The 21,365-nt window shown below is 38.1% G+C and overlaps 1 protein-coding gene across 2 annotated transcripts in view; it reads right to left on the bottom strand.

Annotated features, from left to right (window-relative positions):
- Positions 1 to 21,365, bottom strand: part of CAP2 (cyclase associated actin cytoskeleton regulatory protein 2) — a 149,795-nt gene that overhangs the window by 73,274 nt on the left and 55,156 nt on the right. For both annotated transcript variants that reach the window (XM_087438056.1, XM_004432097.3), the window contains exon 4: positions 1,668 to 1,745. In XM_087438056.1, the coding sequence (XP_087294182.1) occupies positions 1,668 to 1,745 (78 nt within the window). The remainder of the gene's footprint in view (positions 1 to 1,667; positions 1,746 to 21,365) is intronic.

The raw sequence follows: 21,365 nt of genomic DNA, 5'->3' as shown, positions 1-21,365 counted from the left end.
TATTGTGATTTCCTAGTTTCACTGTTCTCTTTTGCAAAGGGAAAAAAAGCAGAATTGAGAAGGCCAAGGAGGAAAATGCATTCACAGTGGACACAGAATATTTCCATCTCTACAGAGGTGCCTGCCTAGGCTGTGTGCTAACTCCTCATTTCACACGAGCAAAGTGATGCATCCAGGGTCGGGGGTGGCAGCTCTGGCTGCAAGTTAGAATCACCTGATGAGCCTGTAAAACTCTCAAGGCCAAGACCACTCCTCAGACCAATTAAACCAGAACCTCCTGGAGTGAGTCCCAGGCACCGGTATTTTAAGAAATTTTCTGGGTGATTCCGCTGCACAGGCAGGGCTGGGAACCACTGTTCCAGGAAGGGTCTGGGATCTCAGCTCTTGGCCCTTTGTGGAGCAGAGCTCCATCCCCTGAAGGTGAAAGTCCTAGTTTCCTGGGATTCTCAGCTCAACTTTTTCAACTTCAGGAGTTTGTTTCAGAATTCAAAGTGAGCTACTAAATTTAAACTATTGTGTTATAATGAATATTTAATTATCTTTTATATTTATACGGTTGCTACCAGACTTCAGACGCAGAATATTTAGTCAAAAGAACAATTCTTATTTTTTTCTTATTTAACAAGGTATGCTGGTCATAGATCTACTTTTTAATGAATAATTTCATTCATTACACAATTAGCACCGTTAAAACGTTGTTATTATGAACCATTGATAGAAGAAATGGAGTTATTTGCATGACACAATGTCAGTGGTCTGGGCTGCTGGGCCTGGGGTCTGGGTTTAGAGAGTGAGAAATTGACAGTGGCCTGGGAAATGAGAAGGACCCCTGCCAACCACCACTTTGCTCTTAACATCTATTATTTTCATTTTGATTCCTTTATATTTTGAAGTTTATTTTGGGCCTTATATGTCAATGCTATGGTAGGTTAAAAGTTGTTAAAATCATCATATTGGTAATATCACTGCACTTAGCATCAAAATCTCTAAATATCTTAAACCCAAGAAAAGTTAATCCATATTCATGGTGGCAGTGAAAGGAGAGGTGGAATATGCCTAAGTACTTACAGATTCAGAAAGATTCTCTCCAATTTTGGTGTTTTGAGAATGAGAATTATCAGCATGGGCATGAGTTTGTTAAAAAAGCAGATCTCGGGCCATATTCCAGGGCCAATGAATCAGAAACTGCATTGAAGCTCCCAAAATGATGCATACACAGTACATTTGAGAAGCACTGCCTTAGCCCATCTATGATATTTAGGAAATAGGAGCTAATCAAATTCACGCACAGAATTTATAGACGATGATAGATGTGAACAGTTTTTGATAACAAAGCAGCACAAAATATGAACTGAAAATTAGTAGTAAACACTTACTTGATTATAAAACAGTTGTGAGACTAGTAGAAAGAAAAGGCTACAGATGACATAAACAAATTGACCTTTTAAACTGGTGATATCAATTGTTACAGTATGAATTTGGCCATAATAAGATTACGAAGACAGAAGAAACATTCCATGCCATGGTCTGGATTTGAGACAGAACCCACATGTGCTAAAATCTCACGTTTGGGATGTCTATCACAGTAACTGGTTCTGTTGCTTCCTTGTTTTCTCTCTTACATCGCCCATTGCCTAGAAAGCCCATTTCTCAGTATACCCTCTTACCTCTTGGGGTTGTTGATACCGAGAGGCCATCAGAAGGAAAGCCCGCTGGGCCTGGAAAGCGCTATGCACCATTTCTGCCTGGGAACAAAAAGGAAGAGGGAAATTTAAATGTTTGAGCTCCTAAACAAAGAGTTACCACCACCAGCAATTCCACCTCTAGGTATAGACCCAAGAAAAATGAAAACGTATGTCCATACAAAAACTTATAAATTCATTCACAGCAGCATTATTCACAATAGCCGAGATAAGGAAACAACCAGAATGTCCATTAGCTGATGAATGGATAAACAAAATGTGATATATCCATACAATGGAATATTATTCAGTATTAAAAAGAAATGAAGTGCTGATGCATGCTACCACATGGGTGAACCTTGAAAACATTATGCTGAGTGAATGAAACCAGTCAAAAAGGCCACATTGGTATGATTCCATTGATATGAAATGTCCAGAATAAGCACATCTATAGAGACAGAAAGATTAGTGGTTTCCAGGGGCTGGGGGGAGGGTGGAATGGGGAGTGACTGCTAATGGGTCCAAGGTTTCTTTTGGGGGTGATGAAAATGTTCTGGAATTAGACAGTGGTGATGGTTTCACAACTTGGTGAATATACTAAAAACCATTGAATTGTACACTTTAAAAGAGTAAATGTTATGATATGTGAATTATATCTCAATATCTCTGTTAAAAAATGTTTGAGCCCTAAAGTGCAATTTTTTTCAAAGGGTATCTCTCCTGTCCTCTTTCATGGTGTGCTCAAATCTGTTTCATACCTTCTGGTGGAAAGAGAATTGTCCCTTAATAAAGATATGCTCGCTGAGAGCCAGTGGCTTCTACAACTATTCCTTAAGATGGATCCGGAAGAGATTTCAGTGCCACTTGGACTCAACCTCCCAAAAAGGAGTTGTACAGGTGGGAATGTCTTAAAACACATGGTATCATATTCTCTTATCCTCACCTTTTACCCACTCTTAACTAATTAACGAATTCTTTAATTTTTTTAATTTAAAAAGTTACAGAAGAGTACCAAGAAGAAAATAATTCCAAATATTCATATCACACACAGTTAGTCATTTTTGGCATTTTTTTCCTAGTTTTTAAGAAAATTTACACAGTTGTTTTCATAAGACAAAGCATAATGATTTAGAATAATGGTTTAAATGCCAAAAGTTACAAAGATGAAAGTTTATAAAAATGCTTTACAACCCAGAAATAATCATTATGAACATCAGATGAACATTATTGCAGCCACCTCTTAAAGATATATGCACAGAGACACTTTTATAAAATGGGATCATACCCTAGGTGCTATTTTTAAAAATAAAAAGTATAAATAATTATGACTGAACAGTAGCAGTGAAAGAGAAAAAAATGATAAACTTCAAATAAAAGTTTCTGCAGTATAATTATTATGTCTCAAATGATCATTCTAAAGTAAAAACAAAAAGATTACAAAATATTAAGAGACTGAAATAATTATGTGTTTGCTTTTTAAACTACATGATATTATTTTAGACAATATTGATCGACTCCTTGCTGGGAAAGATAAGTACTCTCTCCCTTCTTTCTATCTCTGGTCCTCTATCTTCCATATTTTTTAGTTATTATTTTTCTCAATTGATAGTATTCAGATTCTCCCTGTAATATTAATTCCCATAGTTGTTTAGGATTAGTTCTACATTTAAACATACCTAGTGGTTCTCACCAGTCATTTTACCATGACTTCTTCGTTTCTGAGTTATTTCGATATTTTTTTATTGGCTAGACTCTCGTTATCAAGTATTTTCTTCAAAAAAGTCTCAAAGTTGCTTTAGTTCTTCAGGTTTAAGCATGTCTCCCTGTCGTCTTTATATTTTAACAACATCTTGGCTCATATAACATCCTTGGGTCTCTCTCTCCATTTTCAAATAACACGGCACTAAATGTGGCAAGGGAGAAATCTGAAGCTAGCTTGATTTTTTTCTCCCTTGTAGGAAATTGACTTTTTCTGGTTTGACACCTGAAGAATTATTTCTTTATCCTTGGAGTTTAATAGTTTAACTAAGACATGTTTAAGTTTTGAGCATTCTATATCACATTTCCTGGAATAGATTTGGTCCTTTATTCAGTTCTGGCAAATTTTCTTCTATTATATCTTTCAATTATCTTCTGTTCCATTTGTTAGAATCTCTATTCAGAGACTCCAATTATTATCCTCAGATTATAGAATATATATATATATATATATATATTTTTTTTTTTTTTTGCAGGGGAAGATTCACTCTAAGCTAATATCTGTTGCCAATCTTCCTCCATTTTTTTTCTTCCTTTCCTTCCCCCAAAGCCCCAGTACATAGTTGTGTATAGTTGTATGTTCTTCTGGTTCTTCTGTATGAACCACCACCATAGCATGGCTGCTGACAGACAAGTGGTGTGGTTCCATGCCCGGGAACTGAACCCAGGCCGCCCAAGCAGAACATACCCAACTTAACCACTAGGCCATCCGGGTTGGCTCAGATTGTATAATATTTGAATGTCTTCATATCTTTTAGATTCCTTCTCTGCCTTTAATTTCCTTGTCTTTCATCTGTATTTACTGTGATTATATAAATACTTTATTGTTAGTAAACAGATTTTCAACAGTCTCATATACATTAATGTTTCCCTTTATGTATCATTTCTGCATTAATGTTGTTTTTGTTCTTGATTTGTTAGACTTTCAATTTCCCTTTTCACTTCATTCTTATGAAATTTTTGTTTTAGCTTATTGCTTTATCGCTTTGCTTTAAGTTATTTAAAAAATACATTTATACTCTAAGTTTTAAGAGTATAAGTTATATTTTTATTAAGCCATTGTGAAGAACATGTTTCTGTTCCTTAAGTTTTACTTTCTTTGAGGGCTAGTCTGTGTCTTTCCTTTTCCAGGCTATTTTCCTTTCTCACACACTATTTGTAGCCGCCATGTGGGTGATTCCTTGAGCCTTTTGCCACCATATTGGAGATCAGTTAATTTTCCCTTCCAAGCAACAGTCTGAGGGCTAATTGCTTTGTGTTCTATCCACTCTTCTAAAAGCTGATGGCACCGGAGGATATGGAAAGGAAGAACTCAGCTGAGGTGACGTCTAGTCTTTATTTGAGAATTTGGGTGCTGCTCATTCTTCTGGGAATATGTTAAATGTCCTAAACCAGAATTCACTCCACCTACTTGGAACACAGACCATTCTGATGGAGGGTCCCCTCAGATTTTAGATCATTTCTCCATTCAGAACACAGACGTGGGGCCTTTACATTCACAGATGGAAGCAGCGTCATGGTTTCCTTGTCCTGTTTCATATTTTCCTCTCCTAATTTCATTTCTTTTAAGGTAGATCTTTAAGGGGGTGGGGAATCGGGGCAGAGTTAGGAACCGAAAGCTGCTCAGCCTTCAGTTACTGAAATGTATTGCTTTAGGTTATGGCTTTTTAGTTTAGTTACTATCAGCGAAAAATTTTTTTTTTACCTTTTTTTTTGGCTCATTTCTGCAGAGGGAAAAATTCTGATTCAGTTTTATTCGGTCATAAACTTTTATTCTTTTATATATTCTTTTACACTTATTGATTTCATCTTTCATCTCCTCCTTGTTATCGTCACATCTATTTTGGGGCAGTTTCTCTCTCTCTGCCATCTTGGATAATGACTGATTTCTCTGATAGACAGGTAAGAACCAGCTTAATACATTTTCAGAAACAGATAACTAGAACAGCAACAACAGGATTAGGTTAATTTCATCCCAGTGCCAATATCAAACAATTTTCCGGGCTAGAAGGGTAAATGTGTTAACTAACTGGGAAATGACTAGTTTTTGTCATTCCACTTCTTTATCACATTTTGGTATCTGATGAATTTTCCAAAATATTTACTGAAATGAGCACCTTAATCTTGTTTCTAACTGTTCTCATTATTTATCATCCAAGGACTTTTTTTTTCCTACTGAGAAGAAAATGCTTGAAATCAAACCAAGATTTGTAGACCATTTACATTTAAAATCACAAATTCAATTATCATCAATATAACAGACTAAGTCTCATGAATGTTTAAATGAGGGTATATTTTCCATTTTGGTGTATACCATCTCCTCTTCTCTTTGTCCAGTAGCCTGATTGCTGGGATTATATTGCCCAAAACCTCAAATTTTGGATATTCCTTAGGGAAGACAGAGGATGTTCAAATTTTATGGTCCTGGAGGCCATTATGACCCTATGAATGTGAAGCTCTAGGCTGCATGAATGTTTATCCATGTATCAAAATGTGTATTTTCAATGGTTCAGAAGAAATTTTGTCAGTCTCTCATGATGACATTTCCAAAAACAAGACTATGAAACATAACTTTCTACAGCTTGGATATACATAAAATAACTGCACTTCTCCCAGCAACGATAATATAGAGGAAGCATCCTCATCTATGACGAGCCTTGCAGAGTTGACTGAATTGTAGTTGCTGTGGGAACAGTAATTCAGCTGACTTCTGTAGTTAAAACTGCAGCTCAAAGGTGGCATTAACAATATTTTTGTAGTTATCCCAAGACGAACACTATCATTAGCCTTTTTTACTTTCCCTGGTTACAACATTTAGCCTGTTGCTAATAGAACAATTTTCTGGGTCTGATTAGCAAAGATGGCCAATTTCATTAATTAGTCTCTTCCCCCAAATGGCCTTTCACTCAACAACAGGGGTGGAGGTTGGAGTGGAGAAGAGCTGAATACCCAGATATCTGCTTCAACTCTCCCTTTCACTTTGCTTATGCAGACAAATCTTTCCAAGGATTCAGCTGTGCACTTCTTCCAGCTCCCTGGAACTCTGGCATAATTAGCAAACTCTAAACCGCACTCATTTTTAACCTCATCAGTCCATGTTTCAAAGGGTTTTCATTCCACATTTCAGATATTCTGATCCACCTGCTTCTTACTTCTGGAAAGTTCCGTGAGTCCCCTCAACCAGACAGCATCCTATTTAGGAGCAATTTTGCTAAACCCGCTGAGTTCTGACAACTTGAAAGGGAGAATTTGGCTCAGTCAGGCAGTTCAAAACACGGTGAAAGAAAAAGCCAAACGGAGGGATTTTCAGTAACGACAAATAATTGAGGGTTTTTGCTGAGTTTGTCCATCACACATGTACAGGGCTCAGAGAGCCTCAGTGACCTTTGTGGGTAAACATGCGCGTCTATCTGCCTGCGAGCACGTGTGTGCAGAGAGGAAAGGGACAGTTCGGGTAAGAGTCAAAGCTGTGCATTTTCTTTTGTTTGAACTCTATCAACTGTCACTCAGGCAGCTGCAGCTCTTGGACAGACAGGTTGGTGGACTGTCTTGTTCTGTGGTCCTAGGGGACAGATTCGGAGAATGAATTTCAGTAATCAGTTTAAAGCAAGCAGACACCAGCTAAATATGACTTATTTCCATTTAATCCCCTCGGGGGAGAGCTGGCTCCCTGGGGAAGCCCAATTGATCTCTGAATACTCATCAAAGCTTTGCATTGTTTCACTGGGAAAGCTACAGGCTGCAAAGTACCATGTGGACGGCAAAATGAACAGGCACAACTAGGGGAAAGGGCACAGGCGAGACTTGGAGGAGATGCAAAAAGCATCCCGTCAGAGTGCCTGTGCTGCAGGCATTTCCAGATCTTCTGAAACTACATCAGCCCTCTTCTTGAGAATCAGACAGCGGAAGGAAGGGGCTCCTCTTCCTCTAAGGACAGCGAGATGGACATCTGCTCATCGAGTGCAATTTGTGGGCCCTGGGAAAGTCGCTGTTAATGCTTTCCCCACGTACCCCCCAGTCAGTCTGCCAATGCCCTATATTTCATAATTAGAGATATCATATTTTTAGATTTTATTCTTTAGGGGCCTCTATTCTACCCTAAAGAAGAAGTCCCCTGAGTTTCAGGCAATGAAGAGGTAAAAAGGCATCTGATAGATGAAAGCGAGACAGGAAAATGGGCTGACAAACAAAGACGCTAGGACGCCAAAGACAAATTTCACCCACTTCTCGATTTTGCTTAAAACAAGACTGAAGAAACATGCCTAATTTTGTAGACATGAACATAAGCACTGACCCTATAAGTCAGATTATGAAAGCCATCTGTGTTGACATATTAAGAACCAGGCAGAAGGCTTATTTCTCAAACTTGAGTGTGCATTATAGTCACCTGGAGGGTTTCTTAAAACAGAGTGTTGAGTCCTACCGCCAGGGTTTCAGATTCAGCAGGTTTGGGTGGCCCAAGAATTTACATTTCTAATAAATTCTTCGGTGATACTGATGCTGCTTGCTATAATCACTTATTAGCCCCAGGAGTTCTTTCGTCTTTTAGATTTTCTACATAGATGATCATGTTATCTGCAACCAAAGGCAGTTTTATGTCTTCCTTCCCAATCTGTATAACTTTTATTTCCTTTTCTTACCTTACTGCATTAGCAAGGACTTCCAGTATGATGTTGAAAAGGAGTGCTGAGAGGGGACATCCTTGCCTTGTACCTGATTTAGTGGGAAAGCTTTGAGTTTCTCACCATGAAGTATGATGTTAGCTATAGGTTCCTTATAGATAGTCTTCATCAAGTTGAGAAAGTTCCCCTCTAGTCCTAGTTTACTGAGAGTTTTTCATCATAAATAGGTGTTGGATTTTGTCAAATGCTTCTTCTGCACCTATTGATATGATCATATGACTGACAGGATCAGATTTCAGTCTGCTGATGTGATACAATACATTAATTGATTTTTGAATGTTAAACCAGCCTTGAATACCTGGAATAAATCCCACTTGGTCACCGTGTATAATTCTTTTTATACTTTTTTTGATTCAATTTGCTAATATTTTGTTGAGGATTTTTGCATCTATGTTCATGAGAGATATTGGTCTGTAGTTTTCTTTTCTTATAATGTCTTTGTCTTACTTTGGTATTAGCGTAATGTTGGCCTCATAGAATGAGTTAGGAAGTATTCCTTCTGCTTCCATTCTCTGAAAGAGATTGTAGACAATTGGTATAATTTCTTACTTAAACGTTTGGTAGAATTCACCAGTGAACCCATCTGGGCCTGGTACTTTCTATTGTTGAAATGTTATTAATTATTGATTCAATTTCTTTAATAGATATAGGCCTATTCAGGTTGTTGATTTCTTCTTGTGTGAGTTTTGGCAGATGTGTCTTTCAAGTAAGTAGTCTATTTCATCTAGGTTATAAAATTTGTGGGCAAAGAGTTGTTTACAGTATTCCTTTATTATCCTTTTTGGATATTGGTAATTTGTGTCCTGGCTCTTTTTTTCTTATTTAGCATAGCTAGAGCCTTATCGATTTTATTGATCTTTTCAAAGCACCTGCTTTCAGTTTCATTGATTTTCTCTACTGATGTCCTGTTTTTCAATACCATTGATTTTTGCTCTAATTCTTATTATTTCTTTTCTTTTTCTAGTTCCCTAAAGTGGAAACTTAGATTATTGATTTTAGATCTTTCTTCTTTTCTAATATATTCATTCAATGCTATAAATTTCCCTCTAAGCACTGCTTTCACTGCATCCCCAAAATTTGATCTTACGTTTTCATTCAGTTCAAAATATTTTTAAATCTCTCTTTAGTTTTCCTCTTTGACCCATGTATCATTTACAAGTGTGTTGTTTAATTTCCATGTATTTTCGGATTTTCCAGTTATGCTTCTGTTATTGATTTCTAGTTTAATTCCAATGTGGTCTGAGAGCACATATTGCATGATTTCTATTCTTTTAAATTTGTTTAGGTGTGTTGTATGTCCCAGAATGGGATCCATCTTGGTGAATGTTCCATGTGAGCTTGAGAAAAATGTGTATTCTGCTGTTGTTGGATAAAGTAGTCTATAGATGTCCATTATACCCAGTTGATTGATGGTGTTATTGAGTTCAGCTACATCCTTACTGATTTTCTGCCTGCTGGATCTGTCCATTTCTGAGAGAGGAGTGTTAAAGCCTCCAACTATGATAGTGGATTCATCTATTTCTCTTGCAGTTCTATCAGTCTGATGCTCTGTTGTTAGGTGCATATATGTTAAGAATTGTTATGTCTTCTTAGAGAATTGCCCCCTTTATCGTTATGCAATGCCCTTCTTAATCCCTGATAGCTTTCCTTACTTGGAACTTTGTTCTGTCTGAAATTAATATAGCTGCTGTTGCTTTCTTTTGATTAGTGTTAGCATGGTATATTTTTCTGCATCCACATACTTTTTATCTATATGCATCTTTATATATAAAATGGGTTTCTTGTAGACAGCATACAGTTGGGTCACGTTTTTTGATCCACTCTGATAATCTCTATCTTTTAATTGGTGTATTTAGACCACTGACATTCAAATATATACATAGTTGGATTAATATCTACCATATTCATTACTGTTTTCTGTTTGTTGCCCTTGTTATTCGTCTTCCCCTCTTCCGCCTTTTGTGGTTTTAATTGAGCACTTTATGTGACTCCATTTTCTCTCCTTTCTTAGCATATCAATTATATTCCTTTTTTACTTTTTTAAGTGGTTACCCAAGAGTTTGTAATATACATTTACAACTAAATCAAGTCCACTTCAAATAACACTACTGTTTCACAGTAGTGTGAATACCTTATAACACCAAAATAATCTTAATTCTTTCCTCCTGTCCCTTGTATCATTGCTGTCATTGATTTCACAAGCATAAATATATATATACACATAAGCATACATAACTGAATACATTGTTGCTATTATTATTTTAAACAAATTGTTATCTGATAGATAAATTAAGAATAAGAAAAATAAAAGTTTTTATTTACCTTCACTTACTTCTCCTTCCATACTCTTCCTTTTTTTACATAGATCCAAGCTTCTGACCTATATTATATTCCCTCTCTCTAAAGAGCTTGTTTTAACATTTATTGCAAGGCAGGTCTACTGGCAACAAATTCCTTCAATTTTTGTTTGCCTGAAAAAGTATTTCTCCTTAACCTTTGAGGGATAATTTTGAAAGGTACAGAATTCTAGGTTTGTAGTATTTTCCTTTTAACACGTTAAATATTTCACTCCACTCTCTTCTTGCTTGCACGGTTTCTGAGGAGAAGCTGGATGTAATTCTTATCTTTGTTTCTCTATAGATAAGGTTTCTTTTCCTCTGGCTTCTTTCAGGATTTTTTCTTTATCTTTGATTTTCTATAATTTGAAAATGATATGCTGAAGTGTAGTGGGGTTTTTTGGCACTTATCCTGCTTGGTGTTCTCTGAGCTTCCTGGATCTGTGGTTGGATGTCTGACATTAATTTGGGGGAAATTCTCAATTATTATTGTTTCAAACATTTCCTCTGTTCCTTTCTCTCTTTCTTCTTCTGGTATTTCCATTATGTGTATATTACACCTTCTGTAGTTGTCCCACAGTCCTTGGATATTCTGTTCTGTTTTTTTTAAGTCTCTGTTTTCTTTGATTTTTGGTTTTTGAAGATTCTATTGATATACCCTGTAGCTCAGAGAGTCTTTCCTCAGCCGTGTCCATTTTACTAACAAGCCCATCAAAGGCATTTTTCATTTCTGTTACAGTGCTTTTTATCTCTAGCATTTCTTTTTGTTCTTTCTTAGGATTTCCATCTCTCTGCTTACATTGCCCATTTGTTCTTGCATGCTGTCTACATTATCCATTATTGCCCTTAGCATATTAATCATAGTTGTTTTAAATTCCCATTTTGATAATCTTAACATCTCTGACACGTCTGATTCTGATGCTTGCTCTTGTCTCTTCAAAGTGTGTTTTTTGTCTTTTTGTATGCTTTGTAATTTCTTCTTGATAGCTGGACGTGATGTACTGGGTAAAAGGAACTGCTGTAAATAGAACTTAGTAATGTGGTGGTGAGGTGTGAGGAGAGGGGAAGTGTACTTTAATCCTATGATTAGGTCTCAGTCTTTTAGTGAGCCTATGCCTCTGGAATGTGAACTTTACAAGTGCTTCTCACTTTTTTTTCTTCTCCCTTAGGTGGGACAGGATGGCTAGGCAGGCTGGACTTTGCTATTTTCCTTCCCCATGTGGAAGACTAGAGCCAGTTGGAGTTGAGTATTTCCCTTCCCCAGGTCAGTTAGGCTCTGATAATACCCTACCAGGTTAGGCTCTGATTAACTAGTTTCCCTTGAGGGCAGGCCTTGTAAAGAACAGAGTGCTCTGGCTTATTTCAAAACGCTTCCTTTCCCCCTCCCCGGCCAGAAGTCTGAGGACATTTTTCTCTAATATTTACTATTGGAACCTGGTCGAGCTCCTGGAGGTAAATCTAACAATATCGTGGGGGCCCCCTATGAAGTGTCCCCCAGAGCTCTTAACTCTCAGAGTTGTCCACACTGAGTCTCCAACAATTTATCAAGTACATTGGTTCCATTGGTTCCCCTGGCAGTGTCACTCGTAAGTCTCTGCCCCGGTAAGCCGCAACTCCCCATATTCGCCTGTCTCTCGGATCTTGGGGACAGTGGTTTGCCCTGTGTCCTCTCTTCTCTTATGGATCTGAGGTGTTGGTTTTTCGGTCTGATCAGGTTTTCCTTGTTAGGATGGAGCGGCGACTTCCAAGCTCCTTACACACAGAACAAGAAACTGGAAGTCCTTCCCCCACTTTTTTTTAAAGGAGAAAAAACCTATTGCATTTCAACTTTCAGACAACATTTTGGAATTTCCCTCCCAGCTTCATCTTCTTGGAGACAGAGCATCTCTCTAAGACCCACCTTTCGACGTGTGTGTGTGGGACTGTGGATAAGGTGAGGGTGGGGGTCAAAAACACACAGAGATGTTATGAACACCTACGTGGGAGGGCTTAGGGGCAGTTATCTGGTGGAGGGATGGTGGGACTGTGATGATGGAGGTCACTAAGAGACTCTATGATAAACACTCTATTTTTACTTGGATTGTTTCTGTTTGTTAAAAATAGCAACATTTTGTAAATATGCTTTTATCCTCACGACATGAGATTTTATTCTTTGTGCTTATTCTTGTTATTTTTATCATATTTATCTCGGGATGCTTGGGTGTGCTTATGGAGATTACTGGCAGGGGGTGGGGGGGGACTAAAGCAATATCCAAACTGCCCCTTTATGTTGTCACAGCCAAAAATAAAACATACAAGTACACAATGTTTCTTTGCTATGACTTCTTTAGTTCCCATGGACTTTGCCTACTTCGCATGATAAGTTTGGGAAACAGCTCTCTCCCTTCCCAATGTGCCAACAGGAAAGGGCACAAAGAAGCAAGCCAGAATTGCCATTAACAAAGAAACGTGTACATCTGGTCGTGCTAAAACTTGTTCTGAGGGCAAAATCTGTTTTGTCAGTAACATAGTCTGAAGCCAACAGTTAAGAAATGAGAAATCAGATTGACTGCTATTTGCTGTTGAATCTGGAAATGCCACAGTGACGCAGGAGAAGAGCCAAGTTTTGCCTGGACTATAATCGGCCCCATCATTTCAGTCAGCATCTTAATACCTCACCTGGACTACCTGCACCCTGCCAGTGCTTGGCATGTGTCACTTATCCTTAGACATACGGCTGGCACAGATTATAGCGTTGACTTTATCTTATCGAGGAGAAAACAGGACTTTGACCAGTGTCCTTATGAAATAGATATGCCATGATTTCAACAGCAGTTATCTCTGAGTCGTGGGAATATGAGTGGTTTTCTTCTTCATACATTTATTCTCAAATTTTTCTATATCAAACATTTAAATTTTATTGTCAGAAACAATTATTAAAATGGTATAACTGAATAAAATAGAAGTTTATTATTTATTACTGAAAGTATTTTCTGAGTACCTCCTCTGTGCCTAGGTGCTACCAGGGGAAACAAGTCGTGAACGTAGAGAATGATCACTGAATGTGAGTCCTAAGTGATAAGACGCTGGCTGTGTGAAACAGACAACAAACATCCAATCTTGAACAAAGGGATTGCTGATATCACCAACCCATGACTGAAAGGGTAAGCTTTCCCATTCAGTTAGCTTGACAAAACACAAGAAGCATTCTCATAAAAAAGGGGAATATTTTCCTTTTTGAAGAAACGATTTCCTTCCCTCTAGACCCGGGAAGCACAATGCTTGGTACCCAGTCATTTCCAACCATCATTCCCCTTCACATGGCTCTCCGGCTCTTCAAGACAACAGGGTTCCCTACAGCTTACAACTCAGCTACAGCTGCCTTTTTGAAGTGTCCTGTGTGTGCACAATAAAATGAAGTTCAAATTTACAGTCTGACTAGGGGAAGGAAGCAGTAATGTCACATTCCACTCACTTAAAAATATGTTGGCAATGCTCCATTAATTCATAAAGACAAGTTAATTTAAAGACTCTGGCCTGCTCAAATCCCAACCAAGTCCCAGTAATTTCAGGCTCTGCCTTAGCCAAAGCATATATCAAAAGGGCAATAATTTTACATTAGGCAATTGTTATAAATTAGTATTTTTACTTCCCTTACAGTTGACTGGTTTTTTTTTTTTCCCAACGATTCCGCTTTCATTGGCAGAGAAAGGAGGCATGCTTATTCAATAGAGGTAAATGGTTTTGCAGTCTAGAAAGGAAAGATGAGTAGGTAGATTGAGAATGTCAATGTTAGACTACTAGGCACATTTTATTAAAAAAATAATCAGTCAGGTACTGATAATAAAAGAGGTTTGTTCTTCATTAATAGGACTGTTGCCTTGGCAACTTCCAGCTCACATAAGTATTTACAAGAGCCACGGTGCACAGTTCTGACACTAAGGAACAGCTCCAACATGCCCTTTCTACATCCATGCCTGAATCTTCTATTATATATCTCAGCTGCATTATTGGTCTCAGTTAAAGTGACCTCAACACTCAACCAACCCCGCCCAAAACATGTCCTATCCAGCCCCAAAGAGGCAATTTAAACAAATTTCTCGGTACATTAAATAGATAAAAGGTAGAACAGATAAATGGTTGTCTTTTGCAAAAAGGATGACTTATACGGGGAAGTATAGCTTTGTCTTTATTTTCCTGCTCATCCAGCAGAGGGCAAAGTATTTTTAAACAATCAATACCATGAATATTAATGTGCATTCAAATCATGCATTATTTCCCTAAAATTCTTATTTTCCTAGTTCATAATTATCACTAAATAGCCTAAGCACTTTTAGACACTGTGAGAGTATGAATCAGTACAATGTGCATGAGCAGGAGTATTAGGGATCACTTGCTGTTGACCCAGCATACTTCCAATTCTAGGAATTTTCCTTGAGAAAAGAATTGTACAATTATAAAATAATGTTTGTACCAGGAAATGCACTGCAATTTCATTTCTAATAGGGGAAAAACTGAAAAATGTCAAATGTCTTTTTTTTTTTTTTCACTGAGGAAGACTGGCCTTGGGCTAACATCCATACCCATCTTCCTCTACTTTTTTATATGTGGGATGCCTGCCACAGCATGGCTTGATAAGTGGTGCACAGCTCTGCACCTGGGATCCAAACCTGTGAACCCTGGGCCACCCGAAGCAGAGTGCACAAACCTAACTGCTACGCCACTAGGCCGGCCCCAATGTCATTAATTTTTTAAATGATTATAAATAATACTAGATGACCATCCTTGTAGGGACAAGGCCAGGGTGAGTCTGGTGAGGAGCCCAGGCTTGCTCCCTCTCAGAGTCACATCCCAGGGCCTCCCTTGTCTCACCCTAGTCCAGGCTCTGCTTTCTTGTCTGTACATTATCTCCCCTGTGTATGATTTTGATTGTTTAAATCAATTATGGTATAACCACACAATGAAATACTATGCAGTCATTAAAAATGATAATGTAGACCTCAACTTACTGACATGGAAAGAGGCCTAGAACATATGGTCTAAGTTAAACAAACAGGTTACAAAAACAGAATGTGCAGAAAAGTTTGCAAAATCTATAACAGAAAACTAATCACGATAATTTTAAAAACCCAGTATAGAACTCTTATAAATAATTAGTTATTGCAATTTACATTAAAAAAGATGAAAGATTTCAAAGAATTAAAAACAGTGCGTATTTCTCAAGGCATGGGAATAGAAAAAAAAGAAAACACTATTGTATGTTTAAATCCATTTGCTTTTCTGACAGGTATGAATATTGCTACAAGTTTGTATTTTGAATAAACCGTTCTCTTAAATTAACTTCATTTTCAAATTCAATCATCGTGTAGCTACAAAACACTTGGCAGATTGGCCCCTCTCCAAATTCTCTGACTTGTTTTTCTAACACTTAAGGAATCTAAAGCATTTTATCAACATGTTTAAACCAAATCTTTTGACTTATGAAGCCAGAACTGCTTCATGGTTAATGAATCTTGGGTCTACACAAGTAAAGGATGCTTGGCTGCTCCAAGCCCACTCAGAAAAATTAGAGACAACAAGGTACTCCTTATTCTAGAATGCACTGTAACACTACGCATTGTCCTTTCATTTGGTGTTATTTAAGTCACACTCTTATTTAACTTTCACGCATGTGTATATGCCTTGTGTCTCCAAGTAAGTAATATGCTCTCCAGGACTAGGCTGGTGGGTACCTACATGGAAGGGCCTTTAGTTCAATAGAAGCTCAATAACTACTGCTTAATAATGAATGATGAAATTCTTGGAAAGCAGTGTGATGTAGTAGAGAAACCATGAGCTTCAGATCTTCAGATAAGCCTGAGATAGAATCCAACTCTACCCCTTACTAGATGCATGGCCATAAGCAAGTTACCCAACCTTTCTGAGTCTTGGCTTCTTTATCTTGAATGTTACCCACCCTAAAGGGTTCTCCTAATGATCAGGTGAAGTCATGGTTGTCAGCAGCTGTGCAAAGCACCTGACACACAGCAGGCCCTGAATAAATGCTAGTTCTCTTTCCCCTTCTTTACAATCGCCTCTCTTGCTAACATGGAAAATGAAAATAAGGCAGGGAAATAAAGTTGATCTCTAACGACTATAAAACTCAGCCAAGAACCAGATTTTGTTCATTCATCAACCGTATCTACCCAAATCAATCCATCTGGACTGAGATCTTACTATGAACACTTAACTCATGAAAAGTCCTGCTGAACACTGGTTCCCCAACTCCCCATGGATTCCCAGGCAGCTTGGAGCCCTGACCACCAGGGTGCCCTGCAGCCAAGCTGTGCAAGATCTACACCACCTGGTGCATGCATTTTCTCTTCACTTGTCTTTTGCTGCTCAGTGAACTCCCTTTCAGGCAATAACTTGATTCCAAGATTTTTTTCTTCTAGTACCAAATATTCCTTCCCCCCTCTTCTGATGATAACAGTAACACATACTTGTAAAAAGTTCAAAAGACGGGGCTATTTAGGAAGTACAGGTTTTCACTAAGTACACCCCGCAAAAATAACCATTGCCAGCAATTCAGTGAATATCCTTCCAGACTATTTTCAATACGGCGAATCTTTCTTAAGTGTATGTATCTCCTCTTTATTCTCTTTTCTTTTAATTCCTGCTCAGTTATCCTCAGAAAATCTCTTTTCCTACCTTTTTTGTCCCAGTTGTGAATTCCCAAGTTACCCTTATATTAGTTGCTAAGTATCAAAGGAGTGTAACTATACACTCACATAAAGAAAAAGAAAAATCTTATCTTTGGTAGCAGAAGTAGAAAAGAATCAGGCCCAATAGCAGCTGAAAGTATGCAGAATCCACATAGAAACCCCCATCTATTTCTTTGTTATTCTCTAATTACAGTCACATCCCCCCAGGTATCAGCATTCACTATAAATGACAATTTTTCATTTAATGTTATTGTTTTCCTGCTTCATTTAACTAAAAGCGTAGTGCGAGAATTTCTTTCTAGCATTTTGCTTTACATAAGTGCTGCTCAAAAAACCTTCAGTGAAGGTTTTTCTTTTTAATTTTCTTATCTGTCACAGACGATACTTTTCTAAAATACCAAAAAACCAGACATACAAAGTACTAGTCTCAGTTTTTTAAATTACTAGATTTAGCAGACTTAAAATTACTCCATTGGATTATTATAAAAGTTTTCGAAGTCTTACAGTTTCTGTACTTAGCTCGTGGTAGACCGTTAGCAAAGAGTTTGCGGAGGGTAGTGGTCTGTGTACTACATATGGAGTAATTCTCTTCTGTATCTTTGCATAGGAATGGAACCACCATCGCTTACATTAGCTTAAATTAGGTCTATCGGCAAACGTCTTCCAAGTTTCTAAGAACTAATTTACAAATGAACTTTGGAGTGGGAGTCCCCATTTAAAAGTTTGGGACTGTCTGTATTTGGATATACTGAATTTTTCACTTTTCATCCAGATGTTTAAAATTATATCAATAGAGCTAAAGACTCCCAAAACCAGGGAGAGTTGATTATTGGAAATACGCCATAAAGTCCCAGACAAAAATCTAATTTCCCAACTGGCCCTTTCAGACTCCAAAGTTATTTCTTGCCTGATCACTATCATTTTGAATGGTAATAATCGAAGGGAAAAGCAACATGCCAAAACCCAATCCAAACAGAAAAACCAAACAAAATTCTATTTCTTTTTAAAATCTGAACTTCAGTTTTAAATACTTATAATAAAGTTCACAAAAATATTCTGTCTCAGATAGAGCTCATGGGATTTCTATTGGCAATGACTACAAGTCAATATACTGACGGATTTCCACGTTACTTATGAATTCTCATCTAACTTTCTTAATCTGCCTTAGAGCTCTAGTCTTTCAACGGCTCACTTTCCTCAACTACAAAACAGGAATGGGAATGAAGAGAATGTACTAGATAAACTCTCAGAGCTATGATAAATTCAGGACTTCTGTGTGTGTGTGTGTGTGTGTGTGTGCGTGTGTGTGTGTGTGTATGTGATAAACAAAAATCTATAGAGTTGGGGGCTGGCCCAGTGGCATAGTGGTTAAGTTTGTGCACTCCGCTTCGGCAGCCCTGGGTGCATGGGTTTCAATCCCGGGCACAGACCTATGCACCACTCATCAAGCCATGCTGTGGCAGAGTCCCATATACAAAAAATAGAGGAGGATGGGCATGGATGTTAGCTCAGGGCTAATCTTCCTCAGCAAAAAGAGGAAGATTGGCAACAGATGTTAGCTCAGGGCCGATCTTCCTAACCAAAAAAGAAAAAAATCTATAGAGTCTACGTTTCTCCATATTTCACTTGTAATTCATGACTTAAAACCTGGCCTTGATTTTTTTTTTAACTGCTAGTCTAGAATACTGCTTGAGCCCTTGTCAGCCATAGTGCATTCATCCATCCATTGATTCAATAATTCATTAAGGATCTGATTCATTCATTTAAACATTCATTTTCATTCATTCATTTAGCTAACATTTATTAACCACTTACTATGGACACAGTGCTGGGCGCTGAGAGGGCCAGAGGAAAAGAGCATACTTCTGGAACCTTGAAATAAACCCCAACACTCAACAGGTGGGCCCAAAGTAATAAATCATACTACCTTTTCTGTAAATTAACCTGTTTTAACTAAAGCAATTGAAAGTCAAGTATCAGCATTCCAAGTACCTTACTATTTAAAATATTTATTTTGCAAAGTGTTTTCTGAAAGGGAAAGGATTTCTATTGCAAACACATACGAGTCATAAATTACTAATTCATTGAATACTCTGTTTTCTTTTACATCACCAAAACATCTTATATTTGACATACTGAAAAGAGTTGGGTTGTAACATGTCATAAAATGTATAAACTGTCATGTTTTAAAACTTACAGTGTTAAGCCACAATCTAAATACAACTGGAAAGGGAAAAAATATACTAAAGGTGAGAAAGCATATTTTGTATTTGCCTTACGCACTAACAAATCTGCAAACACATTTCTTACAATCAGAGTGACTCTTGGGTCAGAGCTCCCATATATTTGAGTGAGACTGCTTTTTCTTTTATGTAGCTAATACGGCATTATGAGGAATTCTTAGGTGAATGGTGGATATGCACGTGTGTGTGTGCATGTCTGTGTGTGTGTGTGTGTGTGTGTGTGTGTGTTTTGGGGGGATGGATGCGTAGATAGACATAACAAGATAACCTAAATGAAATCAGGTCATTACTTTTAGACAAAGTATTAATTTTCAGATGCTGAAGCAGCCTCCAGGCAAGCAATTAAATTATCCTGAAATCTAGATAGAAAACAACAACAAATGTTCCAATTAATGGCATTGCTTTAGAAAGAAAGAGAGACAGGAAAAAAAGAAACAGGCAAAGGAAAGAGAAAGGACATATATTTTGCAGTACTTGGCACCATGATTAAATTCTGACATGAGAAACAATCCTCTGAAAGGGTATTTCTGAGGAGAACAATGTTTGGAGAAAAGTTGCTGGTTACCCTCAGGAACTCCTGACAGCGACTGAGCTGTAGATTTTTGCTATGTTTTTACGTAGAGCAACATCATTCATGTGAGACTCAATAATCTAATTTTTTCCCAGGTGCAGGCCAAAAGGTGCCAGCCAGTGGGTGACATAGCCTACCCCCAACCACAGCAGCCTGGGCATGCTCAGAATGCATCCCTGTGTATTCTGGCTCTTCCGTTTTGCTTACACCAGAGAACACAGAACAGAAAAGAATAACCAGGGCTGGCATTCCATTGGTTTCCTTAGAAGGTTTCCTTTAAGAAGCAGAAAGAAAATCACTCAGGCAAGTTTGGCAAAAGTATTATTTACTGTCCAGAAAGAAAAAAAGGCAGGTATCATCTTAACCTGAGAGATTCATGGAACCTAATTCATTGTTTCAGCAAAATATTTTGTTGATATATTTTATTTTTGGTAGAGTAAATGGGGTGTTCCTGGTGGTTAGTGATGCCTGGTGGCCCTTCAAGAGCTATTTAGATTCTAAGTCCAGTTTCTTATGAGCCAGTCTCCAAAGCTCTGAATGTGCTACGAAATTAGAATGCTCAATGAAAGAGGCAGGGATTATATGTTCTAAAAACAAATGTGCTTAAGTAAAAAAGTGGTCACAGGAATGTCTAACTAAGACCAGAGACTTAGCAAGAGATGGGCTGTGAGTCAAAGCATATGTTTGGTAGCAAAGTATGTGTTCAACGCTGAGAATAAAAATTCTCCACATTCTTGGGAAGAAATGATAACAGAGACTGATCTATCTGCGACCTTTCTGAATTCTGCAAATTTGGTGCCAACAGCTCAGTGAGTGATGATCAGGTTGACACAAGGCCAGTGTGATGGAGCAGAAGCAAAGACCCATGAGGGACACAATTCATTTGTCCTGGAGGTCACCATTCTCCCTGTCGCCTCACTCAGTGTGGCTCTGAGGAGATACATGAGAGACACGAGTTACAGTGGTGTTCCAGCCTCTCCTCAGCCCTTGTGCCTAAGCCAACTGTCATGATGACCTTTCCTCATATTGTGGAAATTTGGTAGGGGGGATGGTAACAGCTGTAGAGTATAGAGGGCAGGAAGAAGGTGGCAGGTACGTGCCGCTTGCTTCTCACTAGGGATCCAGTTACCCACAAAGGTGGTGGGAGACACAGCTGCCCAGAGGGTCAAAGCCAGGCGACTCCCAATGCAATGGGTAGAGAATCTGGAGACCAGACTCCTGGCTCTGCCCCCGAGTCATGATGGTCCATTCAACGCATCACTTACATCACCTAACCTCTCTGGTGTGCAGTTTTCTTTTCTAAAAAGGAGAGAAAGACAGGTAAGAAGGAAAGAAGGAAGCAAAGAAGGAAAAGGGGTAGGAAGGAAGAGAGGGAGGGAGGGAGAGAGGGAGGAAAGAAGGAAGGAAGGA

This window comes from Ceratotherium simum, chromosome 13, assembly GCF_057802395.1.
Source record: "Ceratotherium simum simum isolate JZ-2026a chromosome 13, ASM5780239v1, whole genome shotgun sequence".
Classification (NCBI taxonomy): Eukaryota; Metazoa; Chordata; class Mammalia; order Perissodactyla; family Rhinocerotidae; genus Ceratotherium; species Ceratotherium simum.
This window is presented reverse-complemented; position numbering and strand designations above follow the sequence as displayed.